A 15,245-nucleotide genomic window follows, 5' to 3' on the forward strand; every position below is an offset into this window, starting at 1 on the left:
GCTGAAGCCTTGACCATATACATAAATTCATATATTCGGCTCTGCAATTCTACCCATCAATTTAATGTGATATGTCTGCAGCTTATCGAACTTCTTCCCATGGAAAACGGCCAAAGCATGAGAAACGTATTCTCGCTATAGCCCTCGATTCGTGTAGTACCAGGAAATGAATTCGTATGTTAGATGAGATCCATATTCATCATAGAGAAGTAACTGCCACTTCCCGGTCTTCTACTATATAGTAGCCTTTTAGAACACCTAAATCCACTGAAAAGCAAGAGAATCCGTTATATAGCCATTATGGGATACTGTATTACGCGTCCCTTTAGTTGATTTATCGAACTAGCTGCGGAATATACACTTCCTAGGCACAATTATAAAGGGAGAGTTTATTCGACTAGCTACAGAGATTGCCTCCACGACTAAGATTTATTCAATCCGCTAGATCATCGTGAGTATGAGTAGGACGATGATGTATCTCTATAGCCCTAGCCTTCTGTAGATTTAACTGCGGATGCCTTGTAAGCCATGTCCTTCAAGATGTTCAGCCAGTATGGCGATAAACATCGCCAGTATAACTTGTTCGCTGAAAGGTTCTCAGTAAATATCGGAAAAAAGGGCATCACTTCCAGCAGATAATCTGTCCGTGTAAAAATCCAAGCCACCCATCCTCATTCTCCACCCAGGCTCTCCAAGCCGTTGCCATCTGCTCCAAATCTTCTTGAGTAGCAAATCCTTCCCGAACTGCGGTCGTCGCAAGACCGGAGGAGCGGGCTCTTTCTTCCATTGCACCACCCCAATATTTCCGTTCATCGGGACTGCTGAAACACCACGATCCAGTACTCTTCTTCATATTCTCCAAAGAAAAGCCAGCCTCTTTCGCCCAAACATGGAGCCGACTCCCCGCTTTCATATGGTTCCCTTTACTCTGTCGAATTCGGCTCTGAAGATCCCGCCAGGCCGTCATACCTTCAGAATCAGGGTATATTGTTGAGGAGATAGACTCCTGTACAGCCACGATTCCCCCTTTCTTTACCACACGCCGCATCTCCTTGAATGCCTGAACTGGGTCGGCAATATGTTGCAGAACTTGGTGTGCGTGAACAACATCGAAGTGATTATCGGGAAACGGTAAATCGTGTATGTCGCCGACTTGAAATCTGACATTGGTCACTCCTTCCGAGGCGGCAAGCGATCGTGCTCCATCCAGTGGATCAACCACATATTCTACCCCAACCACATGCCCGAGTGGCACTTTTCGTGCCAGGTCGATAGTAATAGAACCTGGACCGCAGCCAACATCAAGGATGCTCATATTCGGCTGCAGGTGAGGGAGAAGATAAGCTGCCGAATTATTGGCATTTCGCCAAGAGTGTGTCTGCAGGACAGACGGAGAATGATCGTTCGTGTAGGCTTGGGCCATCTTGCAGCGTAGTCTGAAATAAATATCTGTCGTACAGATAATCCAGAGAAACTGAGAATAAGAAGTCAAAGATCAGGGACGGGACGCTATAGCCTTATATACGTAATGCTCCTCAACTCCGAAGGCGGTGAGGGCCAAAGCTTGATGACCTTCGACAACGAATTTCCAGCAGACCCACAATCACTCGACCGTCGGCATCTTTGCCAACCTCCATTCCAGGAGTGCCAGGTAAGTTTTGTATAATGTCCAGGTACCTCTCTTATTTAGGTCTAAGTTGCGGTGGGTGGAGAGTACTTTGTCCCCACACCGCCCTGTTTTCCAATAGGCGTACCGACTACCACATCACCGGGGCGAACGTCAGCTCCACTGAAGGGTACCCCACCTCCGACTCCCACTATCAAGCCAAATCTAAGAGGAGGAAATGTTCGCTTCATATAAGCCACCAAGGACGTAGCAGAACTCGTTCCATAGACAGCGGATGGCAGGCAGGCGATTACTATATTATGTCCACTCATACTCCCAAGGGTGTAGGTATTACTGTCAATCTCCAGTTTGCGAAGTGAACTGAACGCTATCGAGTAGGGCCGTTGCAGCCGCCAATTCGATTGATAATGCGCATATCCAGGCGACCGTGTATTCATAGCGTAATGTATTCCGAGTCGACATTCTGTACGAGAGTTTGAGAGACTATAGTGACTATGTTAGAGACGTGGATGCACTTTTATCAGCGTAGAAAAGTTCAAAGGATAACAAAGATGGCAAGTGGAATAATTTCACCAGGATGGACGAGGGGCAGTCAGGTGATCAGTGTTGGCGAGGTATATCATTGGACAAAAGAGCTAGGTCACGATCTGTACAGAGAACTGAATGAAAAGAGAGAGGGTCAAGAAATGAGAGAAAAGACCTTAAAGCCTAAATATAGCTTTCTTCTTGCTCATTCTGCATAAAGCAAAAAGCAATGCTAAATGTTGAATTAGATGGTGATACACCAATAATATGCAAAAGAGGCATATTATATCGATTCGTTTTTATAGGTGCAATCTAGGACGAATACCCTATTATATTGGTTAGCATATCTAACTGACTCTGGGTGTGCAAACATAAAGAAGAGGATATGGCCTTCACTATCTTGCTTCATAGCATATTTCCAAGGGCCATCCTGTAGTGTCTTCTGTAGGAATTCGATTGGAGTACTATTTATCAAGCTTCTGTCTCCGTAAAGCACTTCGGGCATTATAGATATCTCTTGGTGTTACCAAAGCCTCAGGATATTGCTTTTTGATTAGAGCTAAGATGTTACGTGGGCTTATTCCAACGTCAGATAGACGGACAATCTCTAGAAGATGCTTCTCTGTAAGCTTAGGAGCTGCGGGATGGCCTATCAAACTATCATCAGCTGGGTTCTGGACTTTTAACTCCCACTGATTGCTGTCGGGAATCCTCCTTCCATAGAGTCTGAATGGACAATCAATGCGCCGTGTACTTGTTAAACGCCGTTTCTCTCCTTCTTGAGCATTGATTCGATCATGATAGACACTTCCTCAATCACAACCAAGAAAGACGTTCTTATTCACATTTGTTCGACGGACAGTGATAACGTAGCCTTGTGAGAGAGCATGCTCACGCACTGAGGCTAGAAGCAGCTCTCTGCTGTCAAAAGCCCGTTCAACAGGGGGCTGCATCGCTTTGAGAGAAAAAAAACAGTGGTTGTAGGGAGAAAATCAAATGCAGAATGTAGTTACTATAGTAGTTGTTGGATGAAATCACATGATTTTCCCAATTAGATAATCATGAATATTACATAATCAGGGGTCCTTTAGGAGTGAATGGTGGGAGCTGGCGGGTGCTATAGTAAGTCAGTCAGGATAACACCATCGGTCTCGTGTGATTTTCTTTGGCCGAGAGAACATGTCGGCAACGCTTTGGAGAATTTCTCCTGCTCCGTACAGTCAAAAGGCGCGAAAATAGCCAATGACTTTTGCATCACTGCAGATGGATACTGAGAGTTGAATCCGCCATTCCCCTGACCTTGGCGCCGTGCATCTAGCACCAACATTTAAGCGCCCGCTTAGAACGCGGACTGTCTCAGCCTCTAGTTGAGCCTCGACTTGCTGTGCAGAGCGCTAATTACAACCTATCGCCTAGAGAAGGACAGCCAGGATCTCAAGGACCTTCTCATTAGCAGGATTAAGTTTGAACTGGATATCAGGATCCTCTACTTATAACTTGTAGATATTCTTATTATAATAGTAGCCACTCTCAGTGATGGTCAGCGACACAATATGTATATCCGGGTATGCTATTTTAACAATGACAGTCTTGCGGTTATCTGGAGCAAAGAAATAAGTATTAATACTGCTAACCACATGAGCAGATTTTCCCTTAGCCAAACACTCAATAATAGTGTAAAGATAGTCCTGGGATCTTAAGGCATCCTGCATGGCAGCATCGAAGGGTTGTAAGCCCACTCCGCAGATAGCAGTCCTTGACATCGTGCTTCTGCATCAACTGGTCAATATAGACCGCTAGATGAGTGCGATGAAAACCCCCGACACCCACATGGATGATTCCTTCCTTCACGTTGTCACCGCGCTGGTAGGTCAGGACCTTAACGCCGTCCTTGCCTGCGGCGGAAATTTGCGAGAGGCTTCAGCTGTTGAGCTTGAGAGCATCCATCGTGAGGAAGGGATTGAATGAGGAACAATGGCGAGGAAGAGGAAGAGGAAGAGGAAGAGGAAGAGGAAGAGGAAAGAAGAGGAGAGGAGACGAGGAAGTATTGAATAAAGAGCTCGTTACAGCGAGAAAGGATGCACGAGTGGCTTATCGGCGAGCGTCGCCGCTACTTCTATCTGATCAGTCTGCTAATTCACAGAAAAAAAATAAGCGGCCAGAGCCTAGTATATCACGCAGAAGATAAAAGTCTCCATAAGCCCAGCTTTCATTCAAGAAAAGAACACTGCTGCCCATGTTGCTCTGATTCACGACGTCTGGGAAATTTCCCAATGCAGTTTATCTACCGGCCGATATCTAACCTACTGAAGTCCAGCTTTTCCTCTACGAGGTACCGTGCCTACTTGTCCATCCAGCATGCAATGGCCGTCGAACCAGTGGGTCTTGACCATCATCATTGCTAAATTTTCCTAATATTGCCTAGACAAAGCGCCATATCGGGCACATCCAGACCGACAAGGCCTAGAACCGTATTAATGCGGTGCTATGTAAGGTATGTGGGTAAAGGGTCCTGTGACGGCAGCATTGACATCCATGCAGAGGTTGGTAGTGAATACCTAGATCATTCTGAACAGGAGGATTTTTCAACTTGTTGAAATTGGATTTCTTTTTATTCAAGGTAGCTAATTTTAGATATATAGGACTCTGTATTCTTGATGATAAGAAATGAGTGGGGTGAACGTATCCTTAGCCGGCATCATCTTGCAACACAGCCAAATATGTATATCCGAGCAATCCGAAAACACCTATCTTTCGATCATTTCTATCTCTTGCTTAGGGGACAAATCTCCACGATCATCTAAAATAATGCCATCCGCTGCTGCATCTGCCATGTTATGGATCCCGAGCTCGTGTGCAATACGCTCGCGACGAAGGCGATCCTCTGTGCTGATCTCATCTGCAAAAACGGCGTCAATTTCCTCGAGTGACAATCCTTTCAACTCTGGCAGAATAAAGTAGACCCAGGCCAGACCGAGAACACAAAAACAAAAGAACACTATGAACGTCTTGTAGCCAATGTTTGTGATCATAACAGGCGTGACTTGTGCAACAGCAAAGTTCATAATCCAGTTCACGGCAGATCCGATAGCGACTCCCTTGGCACGTATATCGAGCGATGACGACTCTGCGGTGATGATCCAGCCGACAGGCCCGTAAGGCATTGCATAATTGACCACGATCCAGTAAATGAGGAAAATAGCAGCGTTACCGGCACTTTTATGTTCCCCAAAGTTATTTCCGCACGTAGCAATCAGCGCGGCAACAACGGCATGGGCGATGCCCATGTTAACCAAACTCCAAGCTAGCATTGGCTTTCGACCAACCTTGTCTACCATGAGCGTACCTGGAATCGTAAAGAAGAACATCAGAATACCCACAACTCCAGTCGCAAGTAATCCAATGCTCCCGCCCGAAAGGCCAACTTGTGCGAAAACTGTTGGAGCGTAGTAAATGATTGCATTGATGCCTATTGAAGTAAGTATTGGACTGACGCAATCCCATGTATACTCAAAAAGTTCCAGGCTTACCTGACCACTGGCCAAAAGCTTGAACGCCCGCGCCGAGGCCGACCCGATGTAGCAACACCTTTGTTGTGAAGATCCGCTCATATTCGAGCACCTCAGTACGCCAAGTCTTCTCTTCGGTTCCATAGCGCAGACGCGAAGCTTCTCGGTCTGCATAGGCTCCAACTTTAAGCGTCCGGTATTCATACTGAACTTCTGGAGAATTGGTGTCTTGGTTTCGAAGGCGAGCGAGGACGGTAAGGCTTTCCTCTTCCCTGCCTACTAGCATCAGCCATCGAGGGGAATATGGGAGAAACCAGGAGCCGATGCAAAGGATAATCGCCGGGAGAAGCTGGAGCGCAAGTGGAATTCTCCAAGCTGCGCTGGATTGTTGTGGGTAGGTGGTTCCGCCGATGTAATTCGTGCCGTAACCGATCCAGTACGATATCATAATGCCCACTTGTGTCAGTGTTAGCAGGACAACCATATATGGATTAGTCGTAACATCACCCACAGCAAATCGCTACTTGTTGCAGACCTACCAGAGTACCTCTGATAGATGCAGGCGCAAGTTCGGCGTTGAACATGGGTGCAATGACGGAAAGTCCACCAACACCCATCCCAGCAAACCAACGACCGGCTAGGAATTGGTGTCAGTACACGAAAAAGACCTTATGGTATATGCTGCCTCTTACAGTAAATATAGGCAATGTCATTGGTCGCGCCTACCTGGAGGGCGACCCCTAGGATAAAGACAACACACCAGGCTGAAATTGAAAGCTATCATGTATTAGCGCTGACCTGTGGATATTTTGTTGAAGGAGATACTTGCCTTCCTCGAAAACTTATCCGCGAGGGGACTGCTGCTTAAGGCTCCGACAAATGCTCCCAGTTCTGCACGCAGGTGTTGTTAGCTCTCTGGTGTGCTTCTTTTCTCTATAGCTCACGTACCTAGAATGCCAGTGAGAAGACCTTTGGTCGAAGAATTGTTAAGCTGATGAGGACATGAGCTGGGGAATTTCGGTCTGGTCTCCAATGAGATTGGCAACTCACAGTAGTAAAGAAGCGGTGCTCGAAGTCAGCCATCACTTGGACCTGACCAAACACACCCTGCATGAAGAAAAGTGTTCAGGCAATGTGCAATTTGAGGTTGGTTAACATAATATGAACCTACCTGGTTGTAGCCATAGAGGACACCACTGAGAGATGCGAACATGGCCAATCCCAAACACTTTTTGTTTTGCACCAGGCCACTCATGCCAGTCGGGGTACTGATCACTCCAGCAAGACCAGTAACAGATGTCCGCCTCATATTGAATGGATGTTTCTTGCACTTTGAACGTGAGCTGGATGTAGTCTATGGAAATCACCTATTGCATTCACCACATCATTTAGGGGCGAGCTCAGATATCCTTTCAACAGCCCCCATCTTGGAAATATATACCCGACAACTCCATAACCCCACTGTGTCACTGGTTGAGTGACAATCTCCCGTTTCGCGTGAACTAGCCGGAGGATGTGCGGGGAGCGCCTGTTTGGCCACAGAAAAGTCCAGAAAACCCCGGAAACACTCGTCCACTGGGTTGCCTTGTTTGCAGTGGCACTACAGTACCGCATCATAGAAAAATGTCTACCAAAGAATCCATGAAGTGCGATGGACGTTGTGATCGCAGTGTTTGTTTTGCTCGTAACGCCGCAATTGTATTGCCAAATCTCAAAATACCAGGATGCGATAGACAGAAGCAATTTGGCGTTTAGGCCGCCGTAGAGCTACCGATCCCCTTTATCGGCGTGTGCCGCCTTAACCGACAGGCCGTGAACTGAAGAATGACTTCGGTTGCTTCTCAGGGCTCATGTCACCACCGTACCCGCCTTCACAGATTTCCCCAAGTCTTGTTGGAGGGCATGCGCGCCTGGGCTGTGGAGCCCTGCACCAACTGCACTAACCCATGGCGGAAATTTAGCCACGAGATCGGCACTGCTTGCCACAACCGTGCCATCAGTGCAGTAGTGGGGACCATAAAACGATCCGGCCACTGCTTCATGAGTTCGGACCGTGGCCTCATCCCAGACGCCTCGGGCCTGTGGGTGACTATCCCGATGTGGAAATTTATGCTGGTCGCCGTGCCTCTGGGATCGACAGCCCCGCTCTTCCTTCTGACCCCGGAGGGAAAACTCACGACAAAAGGTAAATCGCGAGGGAGCGGCGTAAGCTGAAGAGCATCGAGGTGCCACGCTATTGATGGCTTTGTTGATTGAAATTTGGAAGTTTGGTGTTATAATTGGTTCATCCCCACAATGTGTGTGGTCAGCGGATGCAAACAATTTACTAACAGCCGCTATGGCGCCGTCGCATGTCCGCCGAAGTCATGAGAAGAGCTCGGCAGTGCTCAGGACACCCTCTTAATATCTGCGAGCCATGAGTCTGAAGTCTGTAGGAACGCCGCTAGCATTGGTAGTTGCCACGGAAGCATTCAGTGTATAACATAACATATCCTTCGAGACACCACAGAAATTTTATTTAACATAACTCATTACTGAGTGCTGTACCCCACCGAGTGCTGCACCTCATCAGAAATCTATATGTCAGTTTGCCCTTCTTAATACGACCACTTATTATATCTCCAAAAATATATCAAAATCAAAAAAGAAACTAGTTAAGCAGGAAGATAGGATTCTACTAGTAATTTTCTTTTTAAAAAAAAACAGAAAATTCACAGTATTCATGAAGCAGGTTGTGTTTATAATATCGTTGAAAGAATTCTTTATTAATAACTTAGCAGTATCTCTACACGTCTCAAAATACATGCTAACTCCCATAAATTGACCCAGAATAAAGAGGATTTACTTGTATAATAAAATTTTATTATTTAATTAATATAAAGCATCTCTCTGGTTATTCTTTATTTAAGAAATAGCTAATAATTTTTTTGTTATATATAGTATTACGCCTATTCAGACTATCAGAGAGAGCTAGATCTCTAAGTTTAATAAAATTAAAACTCAAGATATTGAATTTACAGATCTAGGGCTTTCTGTAGTTAAATCACGCGTACGCATGCTATTATAATATTCTAATTACTATATTCAGGGCTATACTAGGGTTAAATATCCTAATCTATTCATTAATCAGTATATTTATAAAAATATAATTATTTTGTTAATAAAGCGCTTGAATCTCACCGTGTCGCGGAAATCAGGTAGAGGTGCGGTGCTCGGTGGGGATACAGCGCTCAGTAGTGAGTTACGTTATCTCAATCTTACCATCAAACCCTGTGCATGGAGTGTGTCTACTGTTGTGATGCTCTCTGAAAGGCTATTGATCAAAAAAGCTCGTTGTATAGCTGGGACGTTGTTCCTGAAATTGTCTCCTACAGGCTTCCATACATCGACCTAGGCTCTTCATGCACTCAAATTTGTCCTAGGCACATGGACAAGGGATAACCCCATTCCTCACAAAGGTCTCTCTGGCGGTATTCCGTAGCGACACCGAGATCATTACCAATTTGTTTGAAAATGCCAAGGAGCTCCAGCCTATCACGGGTATCCAGCAGACAGCGCCCTGCGAGGTACAAGGGCTGCAACAGGTATTTTCGTACAGTATCGGTAGGTATACCTCGCGCGATAGAAAGAGTCTGGATTGCATGCTGGTGTAGGTCCTTCCACAATCTCTTATAGGTGACAAGGACGTCAGGCTGGTCGCCATATTGCTCCAGGAAGAGCTCCGTGGGCTGATTGATTAACAATAACATCCTTCCCATATAGTAAAATGCCATTGCCAGAGCACATGTGTCGGAGGAAAACCATGTAGCACTTAAAGCGGCCGGGCGACGAACATCATCGTCGGGACACTCATGAGGCGCACAAGCCCAGACAAGTGGTGACGAAAACCAGCCGGGAACTATACAATACCACCGGTCAAACTCGCTTTTAATGCAAACCCACTGGGCAGCATCACTCAGGTTCGAATTGAGCAGCTGACACAGGAGTCGAATCAGGCTCTTGAACAGAAGAGCAGCTTTCTCATGCTCACTGATATGATCAAGCAGCAGATCTCCCTGACCGTTAAGAGGCAGTCCTCCTAGATCACGCCACAACGAAAGATTCTTGGAATCTAACCTTGTCCGTCTCCGTGAAACATCTGGAAGGTAGGGTTAGGGTCAACATGCAACCAACACTATCTTTGTGACAGACATCATACCAACACTTACATGAGTCCATATTTTCATTGATTGCAAAGCACCAAAATATTGAATTTATTGCCTTAGCGGGCTCAGGGACATTCATCGATGGCCAGGGGCTTGCAGCATCGTAGGCGCTAAGTCTGAGTATTTTGTCCACATTCTGGAGATGGTTTGAACCGGCCCCAGTTGTGACAGTACCGCCGATATCCACGTACTGAAAAAGAATGCATTCTGCAATGGCTGGGTATATATTAGCTGCTGTACCGTGCGAATCAGAAGAATTGCCGGTCATAGCTGTCTGGCTTGCAGAGCATAGAGGCACCTTCGTGATGCCATGACTGTCGCAAGGAGCCTGGTGGGCAAGTAGCTTGAGCGCTTTATTGTAGTATTTGGCTCCATACCAAATAAAATCCGGTTGTGATTCAGAGAAGATATTCCGCATGTTTTTGTGGGTTTTTAACTCTGGCCTTTTGATTCGACCAAGATATTTCGCTCCGAGGGCACAGGCCGCGTATCGTATCACTGGGCTGGCTCGAGATAAAGATACCATGTTCTGACTGAAGTATAGCTGGTGGCTGCCTAACACACCTGTCCATTTTCCTGGACCTTCTGAGAAGCAGCGTAAAAACAATGCTATCTCACATTGATCCTGATAGGTCTCCCAATAACAGGCATTAAAGATGTGCGATTGGCCACATTCCACTTTTCCCCGACTGGTTCCACCGTAAACAGCATCATTACAACATTCCGGCGGGTTCTGTTCTGTTATCTCTGGGGTCACAGCAAGATCAGATAATCTTGATGGTTCCTCCATACTGGGGGAGGTATTCCACAGACCGAAAGGTACTGAAGATGGAGAAATAAGTGATCTTCCCTGAAGGACTGTAGATTCAGCTGGCCTTGGTCGCTATTCGGCAGATTCAGCGTCATCAATAGGTCCGATATCAACTAAATAATAATCAGCCCGTGATACTTCTAGGATATCTTCCACAGGGACCAATAATACCATGTTCTGATTCTTCAACTCGTACTACACCATAACGCCGTTTTCCAAGCAACTCATCTTTGTTTGCTTCTTCAGGAAAACAGGACCTACAGTAGGTACCATGTGGTTTCTGTGGTTTCTGTGATGTTGAAGTGGAGAACGAGGGAACGTCTTGCCCGTACACACAGCGGATATCCTGGTTATCACGCCCAGAATGAGGATTTGGGTGCCATTGCGAGCTTTGTCCATCATGTGTCTTCTTGTGCTTCCTACATGCTCGACTATCAAAGGCTGTCAACAGAGTACCAGCAGCCAAGCATTCTAGCATACCAGACTTTCTGTAATGGCTGGATTTGGAGACATTTGGCATTTCGGGAAGAACCAACGCACCTGTAGTCTGGCTGTTGAGGACTTTCACCTACTCTCCGAAGGGCCGACATGAGAGATACACGCTAACACTGGGAGACGAGAGGGGCCGAGGGGGGAGGGAGCCTGAAGGTGGATTTTCCCCGTGAGAAATACTGGGGCTGGGGGGCCATTCCTGAGTTGAAATAAATACAAACACGCAGGAGAAGGAACACAAGGTACCTAGGTAGATGATGATCACACTAGGAGCCCAGAGAATGCAAGACTTGAAAAGCAGTCTACTCTCGATTGTGCCATATACGGCAATATTGGAGATTTTCCAAATCAACACTCGTGGCGAGAAAAGGCAACTGTATCATGAGTGTTCTACGGTGGTTCGGTGGATGCATAATTTTCCGAAAAGAACAGGGCCCCTTTAGTTCGGCCATATGCGGAAATATTAGAGATGTCCAGCGACTTCCCCCGCACCTCATTTCCGCACTGTTGGTTTACTCCTGCAGGGTGCCGTATGAAAGCGGACTGGAATAGATTACTTTCTTTTAGAGACACGTCTCGCGGTATCTTGTTTGGAAGCCTTCTCCTAGAATCTGTATCTATGCACTGGAGATTGGTCCAGGGAGCAATAGAAACCCCAATCAAATGGCCGCTGATTGCAAGCCATCAGTCCGACCTGATTGGTCCCCTCTTATGCTATTTCCATATCTGCCAATTCCATGATGTAGACAGCACCATATATCTTCCTTTTCTTCCACAGTTTCCGCGCTTGCTATAGTTAACGGGGAACGAGCGTCAAGGCATTCTCTCAAGACAGGAATACAGTTGCACGTTCTGCAACTTCAAGGGACAAGAAATGAGGTTGAAAGCTAAAGTCAAAGAAAAGATTCTAGTTTATTCCGTACAAAATCATTTTAAAAACATTGCCTAATAAGATTCCCCGACCCCCCACGTCTAGACAACTCCCGCAATCATCACCTTGAAAACATCTTGTCGACCAGCCTTGACCAATTCAAACGCTTGCTCAGACTCTTCGAATTTGAACCGGTTCGTCACCAGCTTCTTCACATCAACAATGCCTTTCCCAATTAGATCAATTGCAGCTGGGTAGCATCCAGTCAAATACCGGATAGATCCCTTAACCACCAATCCCCTAGTGCACACAGCCGTTATAGGGAAGTTAATAACCTCCTTGCCCATTCCCGCCTGGACAATTGTGCCTCCATGGCGAGCAGCAAATACGCCCATTTGAATACAGGGCTCTGCCCCGGAACACTCAAGTACCACGTCGGCGCCTCCATCGAGCCCACACTCTTCCTTGAGCTTCTGCGCCATCCTTTCCGCATGGGCTATAGGATCCACTCCGTCTTCAGGTCTTTCAGGCATAAACACATGGTCAACCCCGTAGGACTTGGCGACCTCCAACCGGGACTGGACTACATCAACACCAATAACCTTCTTTGCACCATGTGCCTTGGCAACTGCCTGGCAAAGAACACCAATTGGTCCACACCCAAACACAAGTACTGTTTGGTGGGCGCGCAGATCAGCTGTCTTAGCAATAGCAACAGCCACGCTAAGTGGTTCTACCATGGCTGCCTCCTCCATGCTCATATGGTCGGGAACTTTATAGCAGAAATCAGCAGCATTGACATAGTATTTCGCGAGTGTGCCATCCCAAGGAGGGGTAGCCGCAAAGATCATGTCGCCGCAGAGGTGGTAGGAGCCCGAGCGACATTGGTTACAGCGACGGCATGGAACTCCAGGTTCCATGGCAACACGGTCGCCGGTCTTCAGATGTGAGACAGAGGATCCTACTTCAACGACTTCGCCTGAGGACTCGTGGCCCAGAACCATGGGGCCAGTCAGCACGTAATCTCCTATCCGGCCTCGTTGCCAGCTTCAATGCGCGATATTAGCATTTGCCGTTGGTATCTAGTTAGAATGCATGTTTTCGGTGTCGAGAGACATACTAGTGGACATCACTACCGCAGATACCGGTCTGCTTCACGTGGATGATAACATCGTGGGGGTCTTTAAGGACTGGCTTGGGACGGTCTTCGATGACCACGTCCTTGATTTGGCGGAGCACGAAAGAAGGGTTCTACATGCGTTAGTTGGATATATAGTCATAGTAGTGAGCGCTTCCTTTACCTCCATGATGCTTGGAAAAGTAACTGTGTTGAAATTCGAGAATTTTGCTTGTTGGGTTGATAGCTCGCCTTCCCACCCCTCTCTTTATACTCATACCCCTCTTCACTTAATTACTCCCCAGCATCATCCAGAGTCTGTCCTTCGATGGGAGTGTGGATATGGCACAAGGAATGAATATCCGCGTGGGTGGGGGGCGTTGGTGTTCCGAAAAAGGAAATTCTGGCTGCTCTGCCATATAGGGAAGATTATCCGTACCAGAGCCGCCCAATGACATGACGATATAGATGTGGGCCCCCGGCCATGCTCAGCATACCTTGATGAGTATCCCATCCACTGGCGTGAATTATATACGTACAGCCAACCTGCCATATTGCCGCCCCTTTTCTATCCATCATTGGACCCCAAGACCCATTCGGTGTTATTACTTTATGAGATTTTACACAGGCAACGGGGAAAACGTTAAAGAATAAACAAGTCGAAACAAGCACAATGACCTCCGTGCCCCAGGCCTCCACTGTCCCTGATCTCCTCAGTCTCAAAGGGAAGGTCATCGTCGTCACCGGTGCCGGTAACCCGCGTGGTATTGGCTTTGAGGCCGCTCGCGGATGCGCTGAAATGGGCGCCTCAGTCGCCATCACTTATCACACACGCAAGGACGAGGCTATGGCAAACGCATCCACTCTTACTTCATCCTATGGGGTCAAAGCACGGGCTTACCCCTGCGACGTCAGCAATTTCACTTCTGTGAAGACCCTCATTGACTCCGTCATCAAAGACTTCGACCAAATCGATGGCTTTATTGCCAACTCAGGCAAGGCCACAAGCACCGGCGTCCTCGACGGCTCTGTCGAAGACTGGAACGATATCATCACCACTGATTTGACGGGTACCTTCCATTGCGCCAAAGCTCTTGGTGAACATTTCAAACAGCGAGGCACCGGATCCTTTGTGGTGACTAGCTCAATGAGTGGACATATTGCCAACTTCCCCCAGGAACAGACAAGTTATAATGTTGCCAAAGCGGGGTGCATTCATTTGACAAAGTCGTTGGCGAATGAATGGAGAAGTTTTGCGCGGGTGAACTCTGTTAGTCCGGGGTATATTAACACGGGCCTTTCGGACTATATTAGCAACGATATCAAGGACCTTTGGAGGAGCATGATCCCCTTGGGGCGAGAGGGCGTGGCAAAGGAGTTGAAGGCCTTGTATGTATACTTAGTCAGCGATGCCAGTACCTATACGACAGGGGCAGATATTGTCGTCGATGGAGGCTACACAGCTAGGTAAATAGCTATCTTATGGTCTAGGATTTTGAAATATGAGTAAATGCCATGCCTTATACTCTGTGTGGTCAACCAAAATGGCAGAGCCTCTTGTCTTCCTTGATGGAAAGGAAGGTAAACTCATGATAGGGAATACTACATGTCAACCAATATCAGTGGTTACACGAGCATGACGATTATGCGACGATTTAGTCCGCCATCATCATTCCGTTGTATGTTTATTTACCGTCAGTTATGCATCTACGAATTCGATCCCTAGGATACTTAAGGGACTAGGATAGTCAGATAGTTCAGGGATTCAGACCCTCAATTCATTTCATTTATACCACTACCTTTGGTGTATGAGAAATACCGATTTAGGTTGACACTACATATAATTAAGCGAATCGCCCTGAGGATGGAGCGAGAAGAGTTAACCCATTCTGAATCTTATGACTCTTCCCAATCACGTTTCTTTTTTTTTTTTTTTTTTTTTTTCTTTGACACAACAGTTCGTCCAAGAAGGTGTGCTGTCATCCGGACAATCAATTCCATCTAATTAGCGCGCATTTGGTAGTCCAAGATCTGTTCCCAGGTAATATATTCAATGACCCGGAAAGAGACTTTGATGCGTGTTACATG

At 46.8% G+C, this 15,245-nt stretch overlaps 6 protein-coding genes across 6 annotated transcripts; 1 reads left to right on the forward strand and 5 right to left on the reverse strand.

The window, feature by feature from the left end:
• Positions 1 to 316: 316 nt before the first annotated feature.
• BO85DRAFT_25497 (class I SAM-dependent methyltransferase) lies at positions 317 to 1,479 on the reverse strand. Its single transcript, XM_025654967.1, has one exon. It carries the CDS (start codon positions 1,421 to 1,423, stop codon positions 623 to 625), a length of 801 nt encoding a protein of 266 aa, XP_025521430.1. The 5' UTR covers positions 1,424 to 1,479; the 3' UTR covers positions 317 to 622.
• A 1-nt stretch (position 1,480) lies between these two features.
• BO85DRAFT_25496 (uncharacterized protein) lies at positions 1,481 to 2,249 on the reverse strand. Its single transcript, XM_025654966.1, has one exon. It carries the CDS (start codon positions 2,062 to 2,064, stop codon positions 1,693 to 1,695), a length of 372 nt encoding a protein of 123 aa, XP_025521431.1. The 5' UTR covers positions 2,065 to 2,249; the 3' UTR covers positions 1,481 to 1,692.
• Positions 2,250 to 4,715: 2,466 nt separating this feature from the next.
• On the reverse strand, positions 4,716 to 6,916 carry BO85DRAFT_495410 (putative galactose transporter; the record flags this gene model as incomplete). The annotated part of the gene is made up of 9 exons (XM_025663915.1): positions 4,716 to 4,759; positions 5,016 to 5,621; positions 5,683 to 6,117; positions 6,173 to 6,298; positions 6,354 to 6,438; positions 6,491 to 6,552; positions 6,610 to 6,652; positions 6,712 to 6,768; positions 6,833 to 6,916. 9 exons carry the CDS (start codon positions 6,914 to 6,916, stop codon positions 4,716 to 4,718), a joined length of 1,542 nt encoding a protein of 513 aa, XP_025521432.1.
• A 2,152-nt stretch (positions 6,917 to 9,068) lies between these two features.
• Positions 9,069 to 10,656, reverse strand: BO85DRAFT_360787 (uncharacterized protein; the record flags this gene model as incomplete). Its single annotated transcript, XM_025655564.1, has 2 exons — positions 9,069 to 9,799; positions 10,041 to 10,656. The coding sequence occupies 2 exons, from the start codon at positions 10,654 to 10,656 to the stop codon at positions 9,069 to 9,071; spliced, it is 1,347 nt and encodes a 448-aa protein (XP_025521433.1).
• A 1,485-nt stretch (positions 10,657 to 12,141) lies between these two features.
• On the reverse strand, positions 12,142 to 13,347 carry BO85DRAFT_483353 (NAD(P)-dependent alcohol dehydrogenase; the record flags this gene model as incomplete). The annotated part of the gene is made up of 3 exons (XM_025663153.1): positions 12,142 to 13,087; positions 13,161 to 13,291; positions 13,342 to 13,347. The coding sequence occupies 3 exons, from the start codon at positions 13,345 to 13,347 to the stop codon at positions 12,142 to 12,144; spliced, it is 1,083 nt and encodes a 360-aa protein (XP_025521434.1).
• A 483-nt stretch (positions 13,348 to 13,830) lies between these two features.
• BO85DRAFT_495414 (SDR family oxidoreductase) lies at positions 13,831 to 14,628 on the forward strand (the record flags this gene model as incomplete). The annotated part of the gene is made up of 1 exon (XM_025663916.1): positions 13,831 to 14,628. One exon carries the CDS (start codon positions 13,831 to 13,833, stop codon positions 14,626 to 14,628), a length of 798 nt encoding a protein of 265 aa, XP_025521435.1.
• Between the last annotated feature and the right edge of the window lie 617 nt (positions 14,629 to 15,245).

This window comes from Aspergillus piperis (genome assembly GCF_003184755.1).
Source record: "Aspergillus piperis CBS 112811 unplaced genomic scaffold BO85scaffold_1, whole genome shotgun sequence".
Lineage (NCBI taxonomy): Eukaryota > Fungi > Ascomycota > Eurotiomycetes > Eurotiales > Aspergillaceae > Aspergillus > Aspergillus piperis.

Excerpts from the sequence above, each read along its gene's own strand:
- BO85DRAFT_25497 (XM_025654967.1), bottom strand. The coding sequence starts at position 1,423 with ATGGCCCAAGCCTACACGAACGATCATTCTCCGTCTGTCCTGCAGACA.
- BO85DRAFT_25496 (XM_025654966.1), bottom strand. The coding sequence starts at position 2,064 with ATGAATACACGGTCGCCTGGATATGCGCATTATCAATCGAATTGGCGG.